Consider the following 27,152-nt stretch of genomic DNA (forward strand, 5'->3'; position numbering starts at 1 on the left):
TTCAAGCCGCAAACCCTGATAGCCCTGCCTCTTATGCACATACCCCACTCTGAATCACTGGGTGGTCCAGAATGTGCACTATTGCATAAGCGTCCCCTGCACCTGGCATTCAGATCCCTTTCCCTGGATAACTTCCACTCATCCTCCAGATCTCCCTTTGACATCACCTCCTCTAGGAAGCCTTCCTTGCCTCTCCAAGGCTGGTGTGCCTAGAGCCTGTCCCTCACATCACACTTAACACACTGCACCCGAATGTCCATTTCCACATCTGTGAGCCCATAAGCATCTCAAGGGCAAGGAGCAATATGTTCCTTTTGGAACACCCAGAACCTAGAATAATGCCAGGGCTGGGCCGCCGGGGTGGCTCAGTCGGTTGAGTGTCTAACTCTTGATTTTGGCTCAGGTCATGATCTCAGGATTGTGAGATGGAGCCCCGAGTTGGGCTCTCTGCTGTGTACGGAGGCTGCTTGAGATTCTCTCCCTCTCCCTCTGCCCCTCCTCTGCTTGCTCATGCACCCTCTCTCTCAATTAATTAATTAAACAATTAGAGAATAATGCCAGGGCTGGCTGCAAAAATAAATGCTCATGGCATGATCAGGCCAATGGTGTGGCTGAATATGTTTTGTTCTTGTCCTCCATTCAGACATGCACTGAGATCTGACTGGGCAATGAAGTACAGCTTCCTGCCTTGCATCTACCGCCACCATCCAGGTAGCTGGATCTAGCAGCTACTGAGCACTCACTGGGCGTTGTTCAAAGTACCTAACTCATTTACTTGACTTAATCCTCATTACAAGTCAGTGAAGTTGATGCTGTCATTATGCAAAGCATATAGGGGAACTGAGGCACCAAAATTACATGGCCCCTGTAACCTGGGGTCTGAGTTTGAACCCTACAGTCCCAACTCCAGAGCCCATGATACTAATCTCTACACTGCCTGACTTCCTTCTTCTGACCCACCTAGACACAAATGCAGAGGCCAGACCCCACCCAAAGAACTTGTTTCTGTAGGTCTGAGCAGGGCCTGGGAAATTGCATTCATCATGAACCCCACGTAGGGCACTTTCCACACTGACTTTCCACTAAGAAACAATGGCTGTGCCCTGGGAGCATCAAGGAGTGTCCAAGACTCTATAATAAACTCTGGCCCTGTCGTGCCTGCCTTGCTGCATCACAAACACATCCTGTACTTACTCTTCTCCAAACTCTGACCTCTGCCAGAAATGCCATCACCCGCCCCCATCGACCCCTGTGTGTTTGAAGAGCCATGAAGGGGGTTCAGAAGAGGATAGACTTCCTGCTCAGAATGAGCTGGCAAATGGCCCACACCCCAGGGGCAGCCCCAAGCAGCCCCTTCCAGGGGCCCTGGAGAGGCCAAGAGCCCTCAAGCTTCTTAAATGTCTGTTGAGTCTTTGGTACTGCAGGAAACCTTCAAAAGGCTCCATCTAGAACCCTTCACACTGTCAGAGCCCATCCACCAAGCTCCAGTCCTCTCACTGCACCCCGCGGCTGGCCCCTGAAGCTCCTCACAGACAAATCCTGGTGACTCCCAGCTGGGCTTTTCTCCGCCTGGGACAGGTCCAACCGGGGGAGCAAGGCAACAGCGGACCCAGGGGTGGCCCCAGCCAACTGCCTGTGCTTCCCCAACTCTCCCTATGAAACTGCCTCATGAGGCTCGAGCGTGGTCGGGTGGGCACAGCAGGCTTCAAACAAAAAGGGGCCTCCTCCTGGGAGTCGGTAATTTCATTGTCACCCAAGGTTGAAGGGGGCCGTTTGATGATGGGGCAGGTGACCCAGGACGAGGCTCTTGGAGCTGTGCCACAGAGCAAGGCAGGTCTGCACTTCGGGTATTTCCTGGCAGTGTTGCAAATGGAAGCTGAGTAGAAAAGGTACCTCTCTGCAAGCTACATCAGAGGTAAGTTGCAGGAGAGTTAGCAAGACTCCTGGTGGTGACAGTCCTCAAGGGGAGCCCAAGAGTGTGGGATGCGTGAAGGTGAGATGGAAAATCAGCCTGGGGATTTCCCCCTCCCCAATATTATGTATTCTGACTATTGCTGTGTAATGAAATGCCACAAATAGGTCAAAATAAGAACTATTTAATTCTATCTCATAATTTTGTGGCTCAAGAACCTGAACAGGGTTTCTTTTTCACATGGCTTCAACTGAGACCCCTTGGAACTGTTGAGCTTGTCAATGGGCTACTACTCCAGGGCAACTTTCCTCACAGGTCTGGCCCTCAGCAGAGAAGGCTGGATGCTGGATAGCTGAGCTTGGTTGGAACAACCAGCCATCCCGCATGCGGCCTCGCCAGCATGGTGGCCTCATGCAGTTAGACTCTGTAGGTGATGGTTCAGGGTGCCCAACGAGAATGTTCCAAGGGACACAACCGGAGGCAGCAAGGCTGCTTATAACCTAAAAATCCCAGAATGTCACTTCCAGCACATTCTGTGGGTCAAGCAAGTCACCAAGACCAGCCCACATTCGAGGAGAGGGGATTAGACTTTGCCTCTCAATGGAAGGAGCAGTAAAACATTTGCAACCATATTTAATCTCCCATACTACAAAAACACTAGGAAAGGCTTGCTAGGTTCATTGTGGGGATTTTTACTCCACACGTTTTTGTTGAGCTTCTAGTATGTTCCAGGCACTGTCCTGTTCCTTGGAGTAATAGAGACACAAACAAGACAGAGGATGGTCCTTGCCCTCATGGAGAGTATAGTCTAGAGTAAAGTCTAGCAAATAGTTACACAGTGCCTGGCATGTGGTAAATGCTCAGTAAATGTTGGCTACTGGCATATGATGATTAAAGAAGTCATTATTGGATAAAAATGTTGCCATAAGTAGGGAAATGCCTTGATACAAAAGACCACACTCAACAAAGAGCCTGACATGTTCAAGAGGGTGAAGTTTAAGCCAAGGAGAGGTCGTTATGATCTAGGAGAGAGGGAAGCAAGAGAGCCTTAATGCAGATGAAACAGCATGTGTGGTGGAGTGCAGTGGGCAAGTGCAAGCACGCATCAAAGGAGGCTGGACTGTGATGGATCACCCAAGGCTCTGAAGGGGAGTCTCCTGTTCACACCTTCAGGTCCGCCTTTCACCTTCTGCCTGCATGGGCACCAAGCCACCCAGCCAGAGACAGGCTGGAAGTTCCAACAGAGAGGTGGGTAGGCCTTCTGAATGCTGTCAGTCTCTTCATCCTGTTCCTTGCCCAGGGCCCTATTCCTCCTGAGAGAAGGATGGCCCCATGCCAGACTTGAGACCCTCAGATGGCCCTTGAGCTTCTCCTCCCTTGGAATTTCAAAAGCAGACACCAACTGAGGATCAGATGTACAGGAGATTTATTGGGGGAAATGCCTGAAAGGATAAAGGGAGAGGGAGAAGGGGTTGGCTGGGAGAGACCTTAGACCACGATGTACATGCTTCCATAGGGAGACACAACAGTGATCCCACTGAACCGGAAAGTTGAGATGACCACCTGACCACTTTGGAATTCTCTTGCTTCTGAATCAACAGGCAAAGAAGGGAGTCACTGTTCTGGCTGGGTGATTGATCCTGGCCACCAAGAAGAAACTGATCTGCTACTGCACCGGAGAAGTAAGGAAGAATATATCTGGAGTACAGGAAATCAGATCCCTTAGGGTGTCTCTTATCATGTATTACCAAGTCCTGTGATTAAAGTCAGTGGGAAACCACAACAACCCAATTCAAGCAGAAATGTTAATGGTCCAGGATTTAGGTATGAAGGTTTGCCTAGTCACCCACTAGGCAAAGAACCATGACTGGCTAAGGGACTTGCTGAGGGCAAAGGGAATATGGAACAGGTAGTGGAAAAAGATAGCTGTAAATACAAGCTATGACCATGTGACCAGATACAGAAATGAGAACTATAATTATTATGAATATTTCTTCCTCTTTTCATTATGAATATGTTTATATACATATATGTGTTATACACCTATATATTAAGCAAATATTTTTGTTTTCTTCCCTCTCTTACTCTCTTCTAACATGAGGTGTTATCATAATAATAATTAACTTTACAACACGTATTCAAGTTACACAGTATCAAGGAAAAGAATGAATATCACCCAAGGACTTTGCAACCTGCCTGGGGGAAGAGTTAGCATATTTGCAGCTGTATGCAAGACAGTTGTATCATGTCAGCTGGAAGTATGACTTTATGATTGTAAATATACGCACATTTGTTATTATAAATGTATATATTAGTAAATGTACAATCTACTTTACACATACCTCAATTTGTACCAAAGGAAAAAACCTTGGAGGGAACACTGGTCATAAGTATTCAGGCCTCAGTCAAGTGGAAGTGAAAAATGGGCAAGCACCCTTTCCTCTTTTTGGTAAAAGTAGGAAATGAACCTGTAAACTGCATGTTCCATAGAAGTGACAGAGTTCTTTACTTCTCTGTCCCCAAATATGGAAATCAGGGAAGTAAGATTTTCTTTCTGAAGTCAACTAGCAAACTTGCTCTGTACAGGACAAGGTCTGTGGGAACTGAACTCAGAGGCTGTCTATAAATAGCAGAACTGGGCATTTGAGTACCTATTTCTCCTTCCAAGCAAAATGAACAGCCAGGTGCAATGCTCAAAATTCTGCTCATGGAGAGGGTTTGCCTTCATCACTGTCATCCAGGAATGTCCCAGAGAGGGATGCCACCATTTGTGGGTGGTACCTGCATGTCATACAGAGCCAGCTGTAAACCAGTCATGAGTTTTTTTCTTCTTCATTCAGCAGGCCCTAGGGAACTGCTCATGAGGTCATAGGTGTGTGGCTGGAGAGAGAAGGCAGTGTAGCAAGAATAAATAGGGGCCATGGGCATCTGGGCTACTTCCTCAATATGACTTACTCTTGCCTTCAGGGATTGCTTGGGCCTCATCTCACGTGTACCACATCCAATTGATGATGACTTGGTGAGTCAGACAGAGGTAGAAGGACTGCTTCTACTAGCAAAGAAGATTCAGGAGGATTTAGGGATTCTATACCCCCAGCTTCCTTGACATCTTCCTATATGTCCACATTCCAATTTCCAGAATCCCATGACTTTCCAACCAATGCCCTCACTTTAACAGAAGACACCTTGCAATATTGTGGATTTGATTTACATTGTAATTCAAACACTTGCAGGTTGAGAGTTGGTTTGGCGTTCAGAAATCTTAGCCCTGTGGCTTTGGGAAATAGGGTTTCTTTAAGGACAGATACAGGAGTTTTCAGGTCATTTATGCAGAGCTTGAGCTGGTAAATGGAAGCCCTGAGCTCATCCTTTTCTTTGTCCTCTTTCTCATTATATACCTTAGTTTGACTAAAATGTCCTAAGATATCAAATACGTGATCACCCTGAACTTTAACTGTATAAGTATTTGATTAAGAGTATATATTAGTGGGGCACCTGGGTGGCTCAGTCAGTTAAGCGTCTGACTCTTGATTTTGCCTCAGGTTATGATCTCAGGGTAGTGAGATTGAGCCCGGCATCAGGCTCCACACTGGGCGTGGAGACTGCTTAGGATTCTCTTTTTCCCTCCCCCACTCCCCCTCCCACTTAGCTACTATTTTCTTGCTCTTTGACTGTGGGCAATTGACTTCACATCTGGGCACCTCTGCTGGCTCATGTGTAAAATCTGAATATTGATAAATGCCTTCTTCAGAGTGTTGCTTCTGATCAGGTCAATACTTGGCAGAGTGATGGTAGCTCCCTAAACAGATGTTTCTCTATGTGTACCCTCCTGCTGGACAGGTGAGGATCCCAGCTACTTTAGACACCTTGCAGTTATGGAATCAGAGTCTCCAGAGGGGTGTCTGAGGATCTCCGTTTCCTTCTTGCTGGCTTGAGCTCCATGTTTCGGAAGACACCAAGGAATACAATTTAGGAGAAACTTTTTCCAACTCCAAGTTACACCTTGGCTGCCTCATTTCTTTAGGTCAGTCATTCCAGCTTTTGGCTGATTATCAGCTCCCAAGATTCACTTGATGACTCATGTCTACGGACCACTGCTTTAGACTGGCCCATTGCTTCCCCGGATGAACCAGAAGAGCTGTGGGTCACTCGCCTCCACAGGGAGGAGGAGAAGAAGATGTCCTCATGACTTCGCATTTGTTTTTGTTGACTCAGCAAAAGGTTGACAGTCCTGCATGTTATGCTGATAATGAAGACTTGTGGAGAAATTAAAAAGGAAGGCCCTATTGGTATGGCTTTTTGAGAGGCTAAAAGTCTCTAGATTGTGACTTCATGCAAAAATAACCTGAACATAAATGTCCACGCTTGTGTTTGCAAAAGGACACTTCAGAGGGGAATGCAAGAAATTAATACAAGTGTTTGGGGCATGGGGCAGATTGGAAGGAAGTAAGATTTTGCACTGCATACATTTGGCTTTTTAAGCTTTTTCACTATTCATTTGAAAATAATTTCAAACAAAAAAAATGACAAGTATAAGAACCACGCCAACAGCACTTCCAAACTCTTCTCACAGATTCATGTATTATTAACATTTTACCCCACAGCGGTATCATGTGCATCCTTTCTGAGTTATTTGAAAGTAAACTGTAGAACCCATTACCCCTACGTATTTCAGGGTGTGCTTCCAATGAACGGGAACATTCTCTTACATAACTACACCGCAGTGATCAAGTCAGTAGGCTCAGTGTTGACCTAGCCCTTGTATCTAATCTACTTATGGGTGTCCCAGCTTAGTAGGTTGATGCGATCATGTTCTTCATAAGACTTTTTCCTCTAGCACAGAATCCAGTCTAGGGCTCTGTGCTGTATTCAGCTGTCATGTCCCTTTACCTCCTTTAATCAGGAAGGTTCCTCAGCCTTCTTCACCTTTCTTGACATTGACATGTCCGAGGAATAGAGCTTTCTGCTTTTTCACACAACATTCCTCACTTGGGTCTGTCTCATGATGCACCATCTTCAGATTCAGGTCATGCATCCCTGTCTGGAATATTACATGAGCCATATTGTGTCCTCCTCTGGACATCGCACATGACATCCACCTGCCCCTCATTGGGGATGTTAAATTTGATCATTTGGTCAAGGCGTTGTCTGATATCTCTGCTATATAATTACTATTGCCTTTGTAAGTAATGAGTAGTCTGTGTGGAAACAATTTAGAATCCTGCCCCTCATCAAAACTTCCCACCCCTAGAGTTAGCATCCATCAGAGGCTCTTGCCTGAATCAGCCTTCTCTGTGACAGTTGTACAGTGATCTTCCAACCCCAGCTCCACCTCCATAGTTACCTACTGGCCTCTCCCATAAGCAGAGCCCTCTCTGCCCACCTACTTACTTACCTACTTATCATTAATATGGAGCTGTGGATTCTTGTTTTTTTTCAATATGGATCTTTGATTTTTTATCTATGATCCACAGTGACTCCTGTGACTCTATTACCTATTCAGTAACAATATAATAAATTTAATTTTTAAAAATAACTTTGAGGCCCTATTGTGCAGTGACATACTGTGACCTTCATAGAGTCATGTCTTCTATAACTCTTGAAGCTAAGACTATTTAATTTCCTTTCATCGATCTAACTCTGCCTTAGATTCTGGCATAACTAGAGGCTAGAGGGACCCCAAGCTCTCCAGCCTCAGTTTCAAATAAGATCATGCTAACCTCAAAGTCCAGATTACAATGGCTCTAGCACACCCTCCCCCGCCCCCGTCCGACAGGACCTCAGCACTGTCCTCCCAACCCCCCAAAGCCGACTTCAGCTAATGATGAGGTGCCTGAAGTGGTCTCCCGTGTTGTCATCCACAAACTGCTGTGCTCTTCCCTTCTAATCCCTCCATGAGATCCATGGCCTCTTGGCTACTCAAGGTGGCCCTCATCACTTCCATGACTGAAGATGTTCCCCGTGAATGTACCACCCAGTGAGGCCAGGAGGCACTTCCCAGGGCTCCCAAAGCTGCAAGACCTTTGATGTACCTAGGCTTACACCTGGTCTCATGTGTATGGACTCAAAGAGAATCATCTCTCTTGTACTTGGCCCAGTTAGATTATGGGACCGAAAGGATCTAGAGTCAGCCATTCCTGTTACAGCAATTAATTCCTGCCAAGGGTCCCACTCTGATGCGGATGCTAAAGGCCTCTGGTGCTAGTCTCTGCCCTGAATCCCACTTCCCCACAGATGGGTCCAGACCCGAACTGCGGTCATCAGGCCACTGTCCACTTTGTGCTATACCCAACATTGGACTTCCCCTTCTGCCTGTTGAGTCTGCCTGAGGTGGAACTCAGTTCCACCTTCATCCAGGCTACCAGTGTTTTAGAACTTTCTGTTTAAGGCAAAACCATGGCTTCTTTCTCACAGTGAAACCAAACATGAGGAATTGTGAACACCTAAGTTTCAGATTGTGTCTTCATATTTAGGGAATAAACATTTGTTGAACACTTCCCATATGAGTCCTCTCAATAATTACCTACTTTGGCAGAAGAGCAATCACACACACACACACACACACACCCATAATTGACTGATAAAACTGTGGGGGAAAAAATGCCCAGCTAAAAATAATATAAAGTTTGAATCAAAACAACATGATATTTCTCCACTCCTTTCAGAATGACTAAAACTTTTAAAGCTAGTAACATCCAATTTTGACCAGGTGCATGGAAATGCAGACACTTGTACAGTATTGTGGAAATGTAAATAAAAACAACCTTAATAGAGGGCAGTCTGGCAATATGTACCAAAATGTAAAATTCACATACATTTTCACATACACAAAATGTAAAAATTCACATATGACCCAGAAATCCACCACTTCTGAAAATCCATCCTATAGAAATATCAATACCAGTGCATTAAAGGTCTATCTTCATTGCTGTTCCCTGTATCATTGGGATAATTTTAAAACTCAGAAGAAAGTGGGTGTCCATTGACAGGGAAATAAGTAAAATATGACACCACAATGCAGTGGAATCTTTTTCAACTGTTAGAATAAAATAGGCTTGGAAAGATGTTCATGCCACTTTGTTTAAAGGAAAAAGGATAAATCAGTGTGCATAATATCATCCCATTTTTGAGAGAAAACCAATAAAAACCAAAGGTGGTTCTTTGAAAATTTTGACAAAATCAATAAGCTTCTAGTCAGACTAAGAAAAAGAGGATTCAAATTACTAATACCAGAAATGAAAGAGGAGACATCACTACAAACTCCATCAATATTAAAAGGTAATAGGGGAGGGCGCCTGGGTGGCTCAGTTGGTTAAGCGACTGCCTTCGGCTCAGGTCATGATCCTGGACTGCCGGGATCGAGTCCCACATCGGGCTCCCTGCTCAGCAGGGAGTCTGCTTCTCCCTCTGACCCTCTTCCCTCTCATGCTCTCTATCTCTCATCCTCTCTCTCTCTCTCAAATAAATAAATAAATAAAATCTTTAAAAAAAGGTAATACGGGAATATTATGAACAATACTATGCCCACAAATTTGATAAATTATGTACCAATTCCTTCAAATATACAATCTGTCAAAACTCAACACAAGAAGAAACAGAAAATGCGAACAGACATATCTATTATGAAATGGAATCAATAATTAATAACTTTCCAAAAGAGAAATCAGCAGACCCAGATGGGTCCATGGGTGAATTCTACCAAACATTTAAAGAAGAAATTACATCGATTCCCTACATTCTCTTTCCGAAGATAGAAGCAGAGGGAATACTTCCTAACTCATCCCGTGAGGCCAGCATTACCCTCAAGAATTTATCACAAGAATTAAAAATGTATATATAAATGGGTTTTCATCAAATTTAAAAACTTTTGTGTATGAACGGACACTATCAACAAATTTAAAAAGTTCTCACAAAATGGGAAAAGTTATTTGCAAATAATATATCTGAGAAGACGCTAGTATCCAGAATATATAAATAATGCTTACAATTTAATAATAAAAAGCCAAATAACCCAAACTTGTAAAAGGCAAAGTTTCTGCATGGACACTCCTCAAGGAAATACCCAAATGACCAATAAGCACATGAAAAGATACTTAACATTGTTATTCATGAAGGAGATGTAAACCAAAATCATGGTGAGCTACCATTTCGTACCCTATAATTAAAAAAAGAAAGAAAGAGAGAAAATGAACAAGTGCTGGTGAAGATAGGGAGAAACTGGAATCCTCATGCACTGCTGTTGGGAAAGTAAAATGGTACAGCTCTGTGAAAAGCAGCATTCCCCAATAAAGTTCAAACAAAGAGCTACCATACAGCCCCACAATTCCACTCTTGGGTACATACACAAGAGAACTGAAAATATATGTCCACACAAAAATTGTCCATGAATATTCAATTATTATTCATAGTAGCTCCAGAGTGGAAACAGCCCAAATGTCCCTCAACTGATGAATGGGTAAATGAAATGTGCTGTATCCATACAGTGGAATAGTATTCAACCATAAAATGGAATGAAGCAGTGATACATGCCACAATATGGATGAGCCTTCAGAACATTATACTAAGTGAAAGAGGCCAATCACCAAAGGTGACATATTGTGTGATTCCACTTAGATGAAATGTCCAGAATAGGCAAAACCATAAAGACAGCAAGTAGGTTAGTGGTTGCTGGGGGAGATGGAGGGAAATGGGAAAGGGATTGACTGCTAACAAGTACGGGATTTCTCTTGGGAGTGCTGGAAATGTTCCGGAATTGAATAGCAATGATGGTTGTAAGTATTGTGAATATGCTAAACACTACAGAATTCTACAATTTAAAATGGTAAATTTTTTGTTCCGGGAATATTATCTCAATTTAAAATCATCATCATCATCATACATAACTGGTATGTTAATAAAATATAATTTTTGCTAAAATCCAAATACAGCTTTTTAAAAATTTATCCTTTAGGATTCCTTCCAACTCCAAAATTACCTGACTCTAGTCTCAGTGGGACCCAGGGACTCAGATGACCCTTAAGTTGTCGACCTCACCTGCTTTTGGAGACGGGCCGGGTGACCAGTGATGGGGCCAGGTTCTCACATGAGGGCTTGGGTGGGAGTAGGGAGGTTGGGGGCAGGTCAAGCTGGGAAGCCAGGAGAGGGAGAGGAGGGATTAGTCAAGGCTCCCTGCCTCCCTCTGAGACTATACACAACAGTCTCCCCTTACCGTCCTCTAGCCTTCCGGGCAGGGCAGGTGTTTCAGTTTCTTGGAGTGCAATATGCAACAGAGAAGTACCATTTCTGCCTCGAGACGCATGTGAAGAGGTGTAGATCTAGGTGAGTTCCTTCACAAACATTTCTAACTTACGTTTTCCTCTGAGGTGAATAGCTTGTACCAGGGGTTCTTGAACTCTAGGTGGGCATGAGAATCAACTGGAGAGCTAGTAAATATGCAGAGTCCTGAGCCCTACTTCCAGAGGCTCTGAGTCCCTAAGTCTTGGGATTCCCCCAAGTCTGCATTGTTAAAAACCTGGTCCGTGCGCTTTGAGTAGACCTATCATGTATGTGTTTTTCTTTTTCTTCTGCTGAAGAAAGTATAGGGTGTTATCTGGTTCCTAGCCTTTAGGTCAGGCGTTGTTATTATCAGTGGTTGTGTTTCTCGATCCAGAAACGTATTGAAGACTGGAAAGCTAAATTTGCTCTTTTGGGGTTTAGGTGGGCAAGCAGAGACAGGGAGGGAGACCAGTGACAGGCAAAAGGGGACAAAGCTACTAGAATGTAACTCACGGTGGTTTGGGGTTTGGCACCATTCTCCCTTGTTGTCCCTGAGACCTCCCAAGCTCAGACCAGAAGCACCTGTGACATTTTGTGTAGAGGAATGAATAACCAACAGAAAAATGGAATAACAGCTTTTGTAGATGTCCAATATCCCTTTAATTCCTGATTTGCTCAGAGTTTACATCATGAATCGCTATTGGGTTTTGTCCAATACTTTTCTGCATTGATCAAAAAGTGTCATATAGTTTTTGTCTTTATTCTGTCAATAGGGTGACTTAAATTGCTCGATTTTTTAAAGATTTTATTTATTTATTCAAGGGAGAGAGAAAGAAAGAGAGAGAGAGCAAGTGAGGGGGAGGCAGAGGGAGAAACAGACTCCCTGCTGAGCAGGGAGCCCGATGTGGGGCTCGATCCCGGAACCCTGAGATCATGACCGGAGCCAAAGGCAGATGCTTAACCAACTGAGCCACCCCAGGTGCCCCTAAATTGATTGATTTTTCAAATGTTAGACCATTCTCATATTTCTGGGATAAACACCACTTGGTCATGATGTATTTTATCCTTTTAAAATATATTTCTGGATTTGATGTGCTAACACTTGGTTAAGGAATTTTGTGTCTACATTCATGAGGGATATTGGTTTTGTAGTTTCCTTTATTGGATGTTTTTGTCTGGTTTTGGTATCCGGGTTATGCTGGTCTCCTGAAATGATTTGAGAAGTATTCCGTCCCATACTTCAGATCGTTTGTATAAGATTGGTGTTATTTCTTCCTTAAAAGTTTGATGGAATGCATGAGAAAAATCATCTAGTTCTAGAGTTTTCTTTGTGAGAAAGTTTCTTTTATAGTTAATTAAATTTCTCTAATAAAGGTAGGACTTTACAGATTTGCTGTATCACCTCGTGTCAGCTTTGGTAGGTTGAATTTTTAAAGAAATGTGTCCATTTTATTTAAGTTGCCAATCTAATGTAAAATTGATCATAATACTTCTTCGTTAGTCACTTAAAATCTTCAAGATCTGTTGCAATGCCCATTCTTTCATACCTGCTACTCAGAATTTGTCCTCTCTCTTTTTGCTCTCAATCTAACTAAAGTTTTCTTACATTTTTAAAAATTCTTTCCAACAACCGGTTTTGGTTTTGTACATTTCTTCTCTTTTTATTCCTTATTTCTTTGTTTCTTCTTTTATCTTTATTTCCTTCCTTCTACTATCTTTGGGTTTAATTTATTCTTTTTTTCCCCTAGCTTCTGAGTCATTGATTTTAGATCATTAATTTTAGACCTTTCTTTTTTTCTAATATAAACGTTTAAAGGTATACATTTCTAAGTTTGCTTCGGTTGTGTGCCATGAATTTTGATATGTGCTATTTTCACTATTATTTGGTTCCAAATATTTTACAGTTTGCCTGTGATTTTTTTTCTTTGATTCAGATTCTTTAGAAGTATGTCGTTTTGCTTCCAAATTATTTTGGCTTTTCTAGATATCTTATTGTTATTGGTTTCTATTTCCTTTTGGGTCTTTCATAGTTTGCCTTTCTCTGCTGAGATTTTACCTTTCCATTCATTAGGGATATATTTTCCTTTAGTCCCTTGAGCACAGTGAAGAGAGTTGCATTTCCATGCTTATTCACAAATTTTAACATCTGGGTCATGTCAGGGTCAGTTTCTTGATTGGTTTTTTTCTTTTGAGGATGGACCATGTTCTCCTATTTCTCCACATGCTGAGTGATGTTGTATTGTAGCCTGATCATTATGGATGCTATATTGTGCAGATCGGATTCTGTTTCATTCTTCTGAAAAGTAATGATTGTTTTATATGTTGTTTGTTTCATCACACAATTAAGGTGGCCGGCTCAGTCTCTAAACTCTGCCTCCCCTGAAGTGGGCAGCAGCTCAATTTCAGTTCAGTGCCTCCGGTGTTCACGGGGCATCCATGGTTCAGAGGTCAGCCAAACATTTGGGCAGAGTAAACACACGGATCCTGGGGTTCTCACTCTCTAGCCCTTTCCTCTCTGTGATGTCCCCTAGTTCCCTCTCCAGTGGCTCTAGTTGCCCTAAGGTCAGCCATCTGGTTTTTCAAGGCCAAAATATTGTGACTTTGCTACTGGAATTTTAGCTGCCCCTTATGACCGGCTCCTGCCCCGAGGCCAAAGCCAAAAAATGAGAATCCCACCTGTGCCATTCAGCTGCTCTCCTTTTTCAAATGCCTGGTCCCTTCCAGTATTCACCATCTTTTGGTTGCTCAACAGTGCCCGGAAGAAGGTTTTGGGGTGCAGGTTTGGTTTCTGTCCCAGGGTTTATAGTTCTTATCTGTAAAATGGTTGGTCACATCTGAGCTTACTCAACCATTACTGAGAAATGAAACCCACTTATATTATCTTCTCCATAGTAAATAATTCAATACTTGATAACCTCTTACCAACCCATTCAAGCTGCATCATTCAGGACCACACATCAGGAAAAGACTAGGTGAGGCGGGAGAAATGGAAGTTGAGTAGATTGGCCACTGGCTCCCTGTCATCCCAGACCAGCGCAACGACTTCTTATATTCTGGAGAGTTGAGGAGAAAATATGAACTCCGCTAAATATAGAGACATGTAATTATCTTGTCTTGGCAATGCAACACAAATCATCAGCCAAGGAAGCCAAACCAGCTCTCCGTTGTTTTGTTCTGTATTCATGAGAGATGTTACAACGCGGAGAGTTTATAAAGCTACTTGTTTTTAGTAAATTGAAATAAAAGTGGGACAAGATATCTTCTTTGTCAGGAGAAGCCACTTAATTTTGAGAAATTTCCAACCATGTTGCTGGGCTGCTGATATTAAGAAGGTGGGTCAGCCTACACTGGCCCTGGGTCAGGGGAAGACAAGAGCTAGGCAGCAGACTTTGGGGATCACCTGTATGACATGAGGGGTGCTTACAAGGCCCCTGTCCCAAAATATCTGCATTTCCAACTAGTCACACTACAAGAAATCCCAGACATTTGTACAATTTCTAATTTCATTCTACACTATAAGCCTCTTGCTGATAGAGACTATTTATCAGTCATGTTTCCACCCTAGAATCCAGCAAATGTCGCAGGGCCTGGCATATGTCAGAGGTCATCAAGCGCTATTGGATTGACTCTGATGAGCTCCTTTTTAAAATGTAGGCTCCCACTTCCTAAGTGTCAAAAAAAAATATGAAAAGGCATGGACAGAATTAAAAGCTAAGAAGCACAACAGGTTGACAAGACTAAAAAGCGCTCTTAAAAATCCATAGGAAAAACACTGTTATTCCAAGGAGAAAAATGAACAAAATCCATGAACACTTTCAAAATAAGAAACATAAGCGGACAGTAAACATACAAAAGCTTATGTAGTCCTCTTTGGGAATCAAAAGAATACAAAAGAAACCAACCATATGTAATATTTTCAAGCGTCTTCACTTTGGTGTTTGGAGACACAAATTGACTTACTACCTAGACTAGGACATGTCTGAGACCCCCTTATTATTCCCCCCATCTCAAACTAGGTAAGTGAAAAACTCAGGCTATTTCTCCACTTCTCCTCTTCCAAGTACAAGGCAGGAGGGCCTAGGTTTGGCTCCGGGCTTGGCTCTCCTTCCTACTTACTGGCTTTACACCGTCGAGAAGGTCACTTCACTAGTCTGAGCCTTGGTTTCCTCTTCTATAAGGTTGGGGGCGGGAGTGCCTTACAGACAGTCGCAGGACAGAAGGAGCTGGTGAGTAGCCTGTGCTAGCACAGTGCCTGGCACGTAGTAGGTCATTAGAAGGCTCTGACTTGGTGCAGGCAGCTCCAATCTCCCATCTTCCTTCACAAAGCCTCGGCAGCTTCACTCACCTCTGTCAGCCAGAGTTCCAGCTCTTCAGTCACTCCCTTTCCTCTTCCTGGCCTTCAAGTCTCATGGTTTCCCAAACCTCACAAACGTGGAGGATTGAATCAACGTGACTCAGTACAGTTTCCTTAGCTACTCCCCCTCAACTGGACACTTAGGTTATTGTCATTGTTTGTCTCTATAGGATGTTCTGTAAACCAAGCTCCCGAATGAGGCAGCTTTCTGCTTGGAGAATTAATCCTCCGTGTTAACAAGTGTGTGAACCAGCCTGACGCCATCTTGGACAAATCTGCCATGATGACCGCTCTGTGACCTGGAGCCCTCTTGAGCACAGTCCCCCACCCACACACACACCAGCACCACCACCACCACCACCATTCTTTCCTTTTGTCTAACCACTTGCATAATAAATTACCCTTAAGTATACACTTGGGGCATAATGGCCTTGGTCTACTCTGGAGATATGGCTATGACACACAACTGTTCTCAAACACTTCCTCCCAGTCATCTTCCATTATGCACTCCCCAGCCTCTAGGACTATAAAATCAGGTTTTACGGGAGGTGGGGGTGTAGAGATCTACTCATCTTGTGGCGACCCAAGAAGATACACTTCTGTCCATAAAGCCCCTTCAATAAACCATTTCTTGGCAAGCTGGACTTTGTCGGCCTTTTTCTTTGGCCTCATGACTCCTTTGGCCTTTGGAGGTCACTCTACATATACTTTCCTTTTAGGGAATGTCTGTGTTAGTGACGATTAGAGACTCTCCCAGAGTCTCAATGTTCGTCATAGTCTTGAGATGATTTCATACCTGAGTTTACATGAGAGATGTTTGCTTCTTTCTTTTTGGACCTGTTTCAAGAGACAGCAAGTTTCCTGAAACAATCCTACCATCAGGATTTCTGTACTTTATGGAAGAAAGGAAAGGAGGGAGCAGAGGAGGTAAAGAAGGGAGGGACAGAGGGAGAGACAAAGGGAGGGAGGCAGGCAGGCAGAGTAAATGCTCACTAGATATTTGCTAAATAAATGAAGGAAGAATTTGGGGATCATTAGCTCTATTTTATAAACGAGGACCTGAGGTTCAGAACGCTTAGATAGCTTGCCCAGAAATATAGTAATGGGGCCCAAATTTGACCTCAGTTCTTTGAATCCAGTTCCATTGCTCTTTCTCATACACCTACTGGGAGATCCACCTAGCTTAGTGCTACTCAAATGCCAGTCTCCAAGGAGAAAGGGGGTGTATGACAGAATATAAATGAATGCACCACTTCCTTCATCAGGAGAGCCTTGCTAAGAAAAAAATACCTACCAAACTAAACAGTGTGCTTAGTGACTTCGTGTTCTGGCCAAGTTCCTAGTCTCCTTACAGACAGGTCACCATGGGTAGCTGGACCATGGACCACACACTTATTTTGTAATACAGGTCCTATGGATCCTAGCCTAACCATGTGGTTTGAAACCCTGCCTCTCTGTCATTTCAGATGCTCTCCATGTCTAGATGGAGCCCTCAGGCACCCCAGAGTCCACCACCTCTTTTGATTATGATTATCAGAGCTTTCTGTGTGAGAGCAAGACCTTCACCTTTGCCACCTTCAGCACCACCATCCTGTACTTCCTGGTGTTCCTCCTCAGCCTAGTGGGCAACAGCCTGGTGTTGTGGGTCCTGGTGAAGTATGAGAGCCTGGAATCCCTCACCAATGTCTTCATCCTCAACCTGTGCCTCTCAGATCTGGCATTCTCCTGCTTGTTGCCGGTGTGGATCATGGGGTACCACTGGGGCTGGGTGCTGGGGGACTTCCTCTGCAAGCTCCTCAACATGATCTTCTCCATCAGCCTCTACAGCAGCATCTTCTTCCTGACCATCATGACCATCCACCGCTACCTGTCGGTGGTGAGGCCCCTCTCGTCCCTGCGTGTCCACACCCTCCAGTGCCGTGTGCTGGTGACCACGGCCGTGTGGGCAACCAGCACCCTGTACTCCATCCCTGACGCTGTCTTCCACAAAGTGTTTTCTTCAGGCTGTGACTACTCAGAAAGCAAGTGGTTCCTAGCCTCGGTCTACCAGCACAACGTCTTCTTCCTGCTCTCCATCGGGATTATCCTGTTCTGCTATGTGGAGATTCTCAAGACCCTGTTCCATGCACGGTCCAAACGGCGCCCCCGGACAGTCAGGCTCATCTTCACCATCGTGGCAGCCTACTTCCTCAGCTGGGCGCCCTACAACCTGGTCCTGTTTCTGCAGACACTGCTGAAACTCAGGGTGATCCAGAGCTGCGAGCTCAGCCAGCAGCTGGATTATGCCTTGCTCATCTGCCGCAATGTTGCCTTCTCCCACTGCTGCTTCAACCCAGTGCTCTATGTTTTTGTTGGGGTCAAATTCCGCAGACATCTCAAAAGTCTGTTCCAGCACTTCTGGCTCTGTGGGCAGCAGGCAGCCAACATTCCCCATCACCCCACAGGCACCTTCAATTATGAGGGTGCCTCCTTCTATTGAAAGGGAGTTTGGTGGTGCCAATGGAAGTGGACAGAGCTGCTGGAGTGGGAGCAGGGAGAAGTGGGGCAGAAAGGAGCATCATGGAGGGCATGCTGGGGAATGCCATGGCCATTGGGGATAGGGGTGAAAGAAATACCTTCCACCAGCAGGTCCTCCATGTCTCCTCTTCTGCAGACAGTGGCTCCCATCTGGAAACTTTATATTGCCATCCAGAAAAACATTTCTTGGATGCTGAGTTCATCATTCATTCCTTCATTAATTCATTCATTTAGACATTGCTTTGTCCAGAAGCCTCCAAAACTTGGAAGGATTCCCAGAAAGGAGGATCCTCCAAGACTTTCTGAGGGTCTGAGACTCAATGTGTTTGCTAATTGTGCAGATGCAGGCTGATGGTAGATGGTCTGTCCCCTGCCTGCCTGGAGGGTTGTGCCAGCTGACTTTGGAGCGGTTGGCTCTGCACTCCTCAGCGACTGCTGGGTGAGACTGTTCTGCCAGGTCAAGGTAAGCACATCCTCAAATAAGCAAGTCAGAATGCAATCTGGATCCTGAAAACCCACAACTAGATGGGAGACATGTTCCATGTCATAGCTCCAGTGTCTGCCACATGAATTAGTACCTGAATATTCAGTCCATAAACAATCTTTTGTGGAAAGAATGAATGCAATAAGCACCACCTTCTGCATGAAGCATTTGTTTGTAGGACATAAAGGTAACGAGATACCGTCACGACCGTCTAGGTACCAACAGTCCAGCTCTGAAGGTCCAGATAAGTTAACACCGACCTTGGCCAAGGCATCCAGGGTGAAGATTCCTGCAACATCTCATCTTCTCTGGATGGATATTGAGCTGATACTTTAAATTCATCACTTTCCACCTAAAATATTCTCCACCTGCTTGGTTGACAGCACCAGCTTCCCCCAGCCACCAACACTCCAAACCTGAGTCATCTCTGAGTCCTGCATTTCCCTTTCTTCCACTCCCACAGCAAAGTCTTATTGACTCTGCCTTCCCCGTGTCCCTCAGAGTTGTTCTTGCCTATATTCATTGCATGCCCATGATTCCATCCCCAAATGACCTCACTTCCTCAGCATCCTCCTGCTGCTCATCCCTTTCCCCACCAAGTGTCCTCTGAATGGACACCAGGGTGCTTCAGAACCCTTAGTGGCTCCTCATAATATGCAAATAAAGCCCAAACACCTCAGCAAGTCTCTCAGGGCCCCTGCAATCTGGTGCCAATGAACTTTTCCACTGTTATTCCACCTTCTGCCATCACCCCCATGCAGCTCAGGATCCAACCACAAAAGACCACACCCTTCTCCCATCCTTCCAGACACCCTTCCCCCAGTCTCCTCTGGGCCCCCATCATGCGGTCACCGGGGCCTGGAACACTTGTCCTTCTACTCTACTACCTACAAGCCCCAGCTGAAAGTCCAGCTCCTCAGGAAGCCCTCCCCTATCTGAAAATCAGAAGAGCACTCTCTGGCGTGCTGTGGTACTCTGCTTCTCCCCTCTAAAATAGTATTTGTCACTCTCCACCATGTGTCATAGTTACACTTGTTCCTGTCTTATTTTCCTGCCCCCCTCAGACTGCAGAGTTCCTGAGGGCAGGAACCTGGTCTTGCACCCTGCCAAGCTTGGGTCCTAGTGTTCTATCACTATGTAGTGAGTGGGAGCAAAGAATGACAACTGTCACTATTCTTCTAATTTATGCATTTTGGGGACCCATGCCTAGGGAACACAGTCTACCTTTCTTGCCCGAGGCTGCTAGTTTATAGATATTAACCTTTCTTCCCTAGTCTACGCTCTCAGAGCACCTTGCTTATCCCTCTCTGTGGCAATGGCTATACTTGACCTTGCTTTTTAGTTAGCGGTACACATGCCTGCCTCTCACATTGTCCCATAGTGTCACATCCAAGGACAGAGATAAAACCCATCTTTGAAATTTTCCCATACCACACAGACCTGGTCCCAATCTGATTTAGCTCTGAAGTGGGGCCATTGTGATTCTGACCTGCACCCCAGCTAGGTATATTTGACTGTAAGTCCTTGAAAATGAGAATTCCAGAGTATTCCCCATTCCCTTGAGCAGGACTTTGCACGCAGTAGGCACTCAATATATGTCTGTTGAATAAAGTAGCTACTATTACAGCCCTCAGCTGGAGCCTAGAGAGCATGTAAAGCATTCACCCCTTCAGCTCCAGCTATGGTTTCAATGATGCATTTGCAATTGGGTGGCCAGCTTTAGAGGAATTTTATCTGGCTGGGGAACACTGAAGGTCTAATTTTAAAAATTAGGCCAGTAGCACCTGTTGGAGTGGACTGGATGGTGTACCAGTGAAGGGATAAAGCCCTCATGGACTTGCCAACTAATCACTCAGCACGGATAGAAGAGACAGCAAAAGGAAAGAGACAATGAGGTAGTTGTGGGCTCAGAGCTAAGCCTATGGGCTTCTGATCAGGGTAATCATTCAGTGCCCTTTTCAAACTTAATACTCTTAAAGTTTCATTCAACTTTTATTCAGAGGGCCGGCTGAGCCCAGGGAGGAGAAGGGCAGAGGACCTGAGCTCCAAAACCAAAGCAGTGTTGTCTTAACCCCACTCTTCCTAGAAGGCAGGTTTTGGGGTCTTGCATTACTACAGAGCATGCCTTTTGAGAGTTTCACTTCATCATCTCATCCCATCCCATTCCTTCACATCCAAAGATGCTTCGCTATTTCTTTCAACACATTCAGCCATACCCCTGAGAGCATGTCACTAAATACAATCATATCCATCTCCTTACATTTCTAGTGATGTTTTGTCATCCCCAAGGGTTGAGAGTGGAGCGTCTTCTCCTAATCTAGTTCCTTGGGAATCCAAGGGCGGAGGCCAGAGAAGCAGAGGTGTGAATGGGAAGACAGAGGGGCATCCTACCAGAGAGGGAGCCATGGGCAAGATAGCTGCAAAGCGCAGCCAAAGAGCTGCACACGAGTGGCCACTCTCTACATACCTTGACCACACCCTTGTTGGCCACAACCTCCTGCTCTCCCCTCTCTCCACCCACAGAACCATGGTTCCGCCTCAGCTAGACTCTTGTGGGCCTGTCCCTCCCCCTCTAGTCAATCAAAGGTGACCTAGACACAGGATTGCAGATCTCCTGCCACTCCAGGCACATAAAACATCCACAGTGGTTCCTAGGGAAGATGTCTTCACAGCATTTCTACCTCCCCGCTCTCTCAGACAAAATCAGGAAGGGAGGAACCTTGCTGGTCTCTGACTTGGAACTCCAAGCCCAGGGCAGCCCCAGAACCTCAGATGACCCTGGCCAGAGTGGAAATTCCTCAAGGGCACAAGGCTCCTGTTACAGCTCTCGAACCTCCCTCAGTGCCCCGCGGTGTTTGTGGTTGGTTGAGTAAGTGGATAGGAGACCATCTTTTTGGCTTTTTTCTACTCCTGTTTTTTTCTTTCCACACTTGCTTACATTACATCTTCCGGTCAACCCCAGGCACCGCCCAATGGCTTCCCACGAACACTTCCCTAGACCCCATCAGCCCAGACATTGCCTGGTTTGCTGAACTTCTGACAGCTCTCATTTGTGGAACCTACCTGTGACAGGACAAGGAGGCCCATGAGTCTGGAAAAGCCCAGCAGAAGATATCCCAAAGTAGACTATCTGAGAAGGCTCTCAGGATCTGAGCCCTAGACCCAAACCCCAAATCCAAGCTCCTTTACTGACTCACTGTGACCTTGGGCCTCTCAGACCCTCAGTGTCCTCATCTGTAAAACCGTATAAATGCCAACAACACAAAGACAGACTCTACCCGCATGATGGAGGTGCACATGAGGTCATATGCATAAAAAGTACTTGCTTTGCCAATGATTCAACTCCAAAAAGGAATTACTACTGCAATCATCTCTTAAAGACAGAAAGCATCCTTGTATCATATGCGCAAATAAAAGATTAGCACGTATGGACACACCTCTGGCTGTGTTCCCCTCATTTCTACCCAAGGTCATTATATAAGACTCCTACAATTTCTCTGCTTATAGAGGATCTGGGTTAGGATTTAGGGTGGAGGGAGGAATACAGGAGGAGGATTGGAGATAAAAGTGTGGAACAAGCCTTGTGTGGCTCTGGGTGGTGGGAAATTGGCTCTTTTTAGGCCTTAGGCAAAATCGTCCAGGAGGCCAAGCGTGTCTTGAGTGCTCCATGGCTCATCTCTCCCCTGGCCTAAGTTGGCTGTCTCCGAGTCCAAGGTTTTTTCCTATTTCATGACCCATTCTGTCAGAATAAGGACTTTTCAGCAATCAGCCTTCCAATCAGAAGGAATGATACCCTTCATGCTGGGAATTTGTGGTATCCTGAAAACTTGGTGGGAGATACTTTGCAGGTTTGGGGGAAGTTTGGGAAGGGGAACAAGGATTATCCTGAACTCCTCTCTCTACCTTGGGGCCAGCCCAGCTTTTAGGTGTAAGGTGGCTGTAACCTCCTCTTCCACACCCCTAGCCCCTCCACAAAAGAAAGTGTGGGACCGAAGGGCAATGGCAGCTTGGTTCCTTGACTTTGACCATATCAGAAAATCAGACTTGAGCATCACTTATGGTTAGAGAGAGGATATGGGCAGTGGATGGGCATGGAGAACTGGATAGTTGCAAGGATTAGAGATGGGGCCAGGAGGTGAGAGGGGGGTATGTAGGTAGACCTCCAGAATGTTCCTGGCCACACGTGGAGGCCCACTCTTTGTGAAGGCAGCGGGAAGCCTTTGTTGGGGGGGGTGGAGTGTAAGATCGCAAAGACCAATTAGCCCCATTCTCAAGTTGGCCAGCCTCTGGTCATTCCTATTTGGGGAAAGATTTCCATAGGATTACGCTAGTCCCAGGGAATTGCTGGCCCTCTTTCCAGATGACTTGGATGAACCTTCTTACTCAGAGAAAATTACAAGGCTCGATTGTCCACACAATTGGGAATGCCCACCTTGAATACGTCACCTTAAACACCTTAAAACGTGTCCTCAAAACCATTTCAAAGCACTTTGCAATGAACTACGGGAGTTTGGGGAAGAAGTACCCACCTGTATCTTTCCCCTCACTTCGGTTACAATTGGTTCAACAATCCGCCTCTGATTTTTTCCAATAGTAAGGATAATGTGAGTTTAAAAAAAAACAACACTGAACATTACTAATTTTTCAAAGCATCTTCTGTTTATTTAAAAATTAGAGGAAACCCACAAATATCGGTCTTTATAGGAAGTCACATTCACCTTTCTGGCTGGATCTTTAGCAAACTACTTCCCCTCCTTATTCACTCAACGTAACTGGAGAGGTTTAAACTCAGTTATCTCTAAGATCCCTCCCTGTGATTAAAAAAATGAAGTGTATGGGTTTATAATTTCATGAGTTGCATTTTCATGAGGTTCTTCAGGGGATATAAACCTATAGCTCTGGCATGTATGGGTAGAACTGTGTCCCTCTCCTACTCCCCACCAAATTCTTATGTTTAAGTCCTAATTCTCAGTACCTCTGAATGTGACCTTCTCTGTAAAGATGATTACTGCATACGTAATTATGTAAAATGAGGTCATACAGGTGAGGGCAGGCCCATAATCCAATAAGACCGGTGTCCCTATAAAAAGAGGAAATTTGGACACAGACTGGGACAAAGGGAGAATGCCATGTGAAGACTGGAGTTATACTATCATAAGCTGAGAACACCAAAGATTGCCAGCAACCACTAGAAGTTAGGAGAGGCATGGAACAGGTTCTCCCTCACAGCCTCAGAAGGAGTCAACCCTGCAGACACCCTGATCATAGACTTCTGCCCTGGAGACCTGTTTAAGCCACCTAGACTGTGGGACTTCGTTACGGCAGCATGAGCCGGCTAATATAGGGCACCAAACTCAGTGGGTATGCAGGGAATTCTCGTGCATCTCAGAGCCCCTCGTGAGGCTTCAGTGTCTACCTGCCCACACAGAAGATTGCATCTGACTGAAGACACCCACAGGAGATTGGAAACAGACTTTTATTGAGATCTGCTCTGTGCCGGGCCCAGACATTTTTACATCTCATAACCACCTTGTGAGGTTTCTGTTTCCCACTTAGGCCAAGGAGGGCATCAGGGCTCAGAGGGGTCACATTCCAACATTCATAGCCCCAATCACGTGGGGTCACTGCCTGAGGCAATGGGTCATAGCTCCAAGGATGTGGGGTCACAGGCCCTGGCACAAGGGGTCACTACTCGGAGGACATGGGGTCATGGACCTGAACATGAGGTGTCACCGCCCTGAGGATGTGAGCTCACAGTCCTGATCAAGTGGGGACATGGCCTCAAGCACGTGGGGTCACGACCCCAGGGACATGGGGTCAAGTCCTCTGGCATGTGGGGTCATGACCTATTCACTGGCGCCACGGCTCTGAACATGTGGGGTCACAGCCCCAGTCACGCAGAGTCACAGTCCTGAGGCTGTGAGGTCATAGTCCCGAGAAAATGGCACTAAAATCTGACATTAAAATCTCTCCCATCCATAATACGCCACAAAACCCTTCAGACTGTGGTTGGAACAATGACTTTCCCTTTGCCATCCTCCCCCTCTTTCCTCTTCCTTTCATTGTTTTTAACAGGAAGAATGGAAGTCACTTCCCTGCCACCCTCACAAATTGGCTAGTCCATCCATCTAACCACTGACTGATCTATACCTAATTAATTTATAAAAGAGCACTAATGACATGCCATAGCCTAACCTTAACTAGGAAATCTATTCCCTTTCCTGTATGATCCCACCCAGGCAATGTTGGGGCCATGGTGCCTGACTGGACACTGCTAGCTAAATCCTGTGAGATTGAAAGCTATTTCTAGATTGAATGGTGGGAACAAGGGCAGACAGTAAAGGATGGTGCAGCCAGAGCTAAGGAATGACAAGAGCCCAGGCTTCAGTCACAGGCTGAAGTACCCCGTGTCCGGTTGCTCTTCTGTCTTGTGTCCATAGCAGACGTCATGAATAAACAGGTTTTGTTCTCTTGAGTCCATCCTCAGAATACCTTGCAACTTATAAATACAGAAAGAACTTATAAATAGAAATCGGTCCGAGAGTGGGGCAGAAGTCAGGGATGGTAGTTTATTCATTAACATTTACTTTTTGAGCACTGAATTCTAGTAGGTCCCTGTGTTAAGTGAGGGGATCAAAAGATGGGAAGCCCAGCAATACATAGTGCTTTCCATTTAGCCTACGCAACGTATCAAAAATATTATCGTTTCAACATGTAATCCGTATAAAAGTAGTAAATTAGCTATTTCATATTATGTTTTTCATACGAAGTCTTTGGAAGTCAGGTGTATTTTGCACTTAACAGCCCATGTACGATTCAACTCGAACTAGCCGCGTTTCAAGTTCTCAAAAGCCGCACGGGGACAACGCTGCTTTCAAGGTGCCACAGAGATGATCTGTGGACACACGAGCCCGCGGCGACTGCAAGACTTAAGCTAGGGCCGGTGGCACCGCGGCGCCAGTGGGAGATGCAGGGAGCGAACCGGGAGTCGTAATCGGAACCCCGGTGCTGTGGGGTCCGACGGGACTTGTAGGCATAGGCCCCTGCGGAGCATGACGGGAGTTGTAGTCCGCGCCCGCCTGCGGCGGCTCTACGTATCATGGCGGGCCACGCCGCGCTACCGCACTCTTCCGCTGGGCCCCAGAAAGTTTCGCTTCTGCCCAGCGGTGGACCCAAGAGCGAGTAAGTGCCGCGGGGGGCCGGCCGGACCTTGGGGGAGCCTGGGCCGCTGTCGGCCCTGGAGCTGAGAACTTCCCTCCCGGCGCGGCTTCTCACCTGTTGCCCTCACCGTCCCCGCCCATCCCAGGTCTCCCCCGGACCCCGCCCGAGACCTTGCCCTTATCCTGCGGGTCTGGGAGGCACCTCGGGCCGGGCCCGAAACTAACCGGGAACCCAGGCTGCCTCCGGTGGTCAGTTAGAAAGACCCCCAAACACCAGTTCCAGGACCTCCGATGCCGAGGGGCCGGCAAGGAGCCCACCATATGGGAGTCTCAGAACAAGCCTTGGATCCTTTAGGCACAGGAAGACAGGTCCCCGGAGTTTCTGCTTGCATTGTCCGGGAGGCTGCTGACCTTTAAAAGCGAAGTTCCTGGCTTAGCTGGGCCGGGACAGCCCAGACCTTTTCATTTCGCCCTTCCACCCATAAGGGGACAGTCTGTTCATCCCGGGCCATCTTCAGGCCTTGGTCCATTCTCTTTACCTCGTAGGATCTCGAGATAGCCCCCAGTGGTCTTTCCTGAAACACCTGTGAATTTGGGATTGTGGTGTGGCCGCCTGGGTCTTGGGCTAGATAAGAGTCCATGCTATTTAGAACCTAGGGTGGGGTTGTTGTAGGGGGAGGGCTGGGTTTTATTTTATTTTTGTGTAAGGAAAGCGTGTGCGGTTGACACATTAACCACGTGACTCCCTGTTAATGCACATGTGTCCTCTCGTGCCTCTTATCACTCCTCACAGCTCCCATTGGCTGCCCCCTCTAGAAAAAAATAGAGCACTTACAGAAACTGCTTTGTGTTGGCAGCGGTCTCTGCCCCTCTGCTTGTCTTACTGCCCTTACTGCGGGCAGTTTCCTTTCCCACAGAGAAATGGGTCAGGGGCTCTTTGAGGGCAGAGGATCAGGCTGTAATCTGCTCACTGCCCTCCTGCGCTTGCAAGCCCTGTGGTCTGTGTGGCAAGCTGTACTTACTTGCCATCTGCCTAATGCGGCTTCCCCTGCGTGTTGGTGCGGGGAAAGAGCCCTCTGGCTGAGGTTTAATGCTTTCTGTGGCTCCCACCTTCCCAGGCGGGCCCGTGTTGAGGGGATTCTACTCAACCCTCCCTTCTGTGACAGCCGCTCTTCATCAATTACTGAATGCCCTGCCCAGTTGTGGGCCATCGTTGTGATCATCCTGGAAATCAGAGCTAATTGTCTCAGTGAAGGGACATGGGCTTCTGTGATTACAACGATCTGAAATGGCTCTTGCTTTAGGAAACAGGTTTCCTGCTTCTATTAAAAGTGTTCATCTTTGTGTAGTGCTTCATTTAGCTTTTAAATTGTTTTCAGTATTAGGCGCACATAATCATTGCAAGAACTGTGTAGTGTAGTGAACATGTGCCCACCTGTTAGAGTCCACAAGTTGTATTCGACTTTGATT

General features: G+C 45.8%; 2 protein-coding genes across 12 annotated transcripts in view; both read left to right on the forward strand.

Moving 5' to 3' along the window:
* The first annotated feature begins 11,105 nt into the window (after positions 1 to 11,105).
* On the forward strand, positions 11,106 to 21,958 carry XCR1 (X-C motif chemokine receptor 1). Its single transcript, XM_028087224.2, has 2 exons — positions 11,106 to 11,230; positions 16,988 to 21,958. The coding sequence occupies exon 2, from the start codon at positions 17,005 to 17,007 to the stop codon at positions 17,998 to 18,000; it is 996 nt and encodes a 331-aa protein (XP_027943025.1). The 5' UTR covers positions 11,106 to 11,230; positions 16,988 to 17,004; the 3' UTR covers positions 18,001 to 21,958.
* A 3,655-nt stretch (positions 21,959 to 25,613) lies between these two features.
* FYCO1 (FYVE and coiled-coil domain autophagy adaptor 1) overlaps positions 25,614 to 27,152 on the forward strand; it is a 73,449-nt gene continuing 71,910 nt past the window's right edge. For all 11 annotated transcript variants that reach the window (XR_003606687.2, XR_003606686.2, XR_003606688.2 and 8 more), the window contains exon 1: positions 25,614 to 25,704. The gene's annotated coding sequence lies outside the window, so the exon portion shown is untranslated. The remainder of the gene's footprint in view (positions 25,705 to 27,152) is intronic.

Source organism: Eumetopias jubatus, unplaced genomic scaffold, assembly GCF_037043125.1.
Source record: "Eumetopias jubatus isolate StellerSeaLion01/CBP00866 unplaced genomic scaffold, mEumJub1_p1.0 scaffold_1, whole genome shotgun sequence".
NCBI lineage: Eukaryota > Metazoa > Chordata > Mammalia > Carnivora > Otariidae > Eumetopias > Eumetopias jubatus.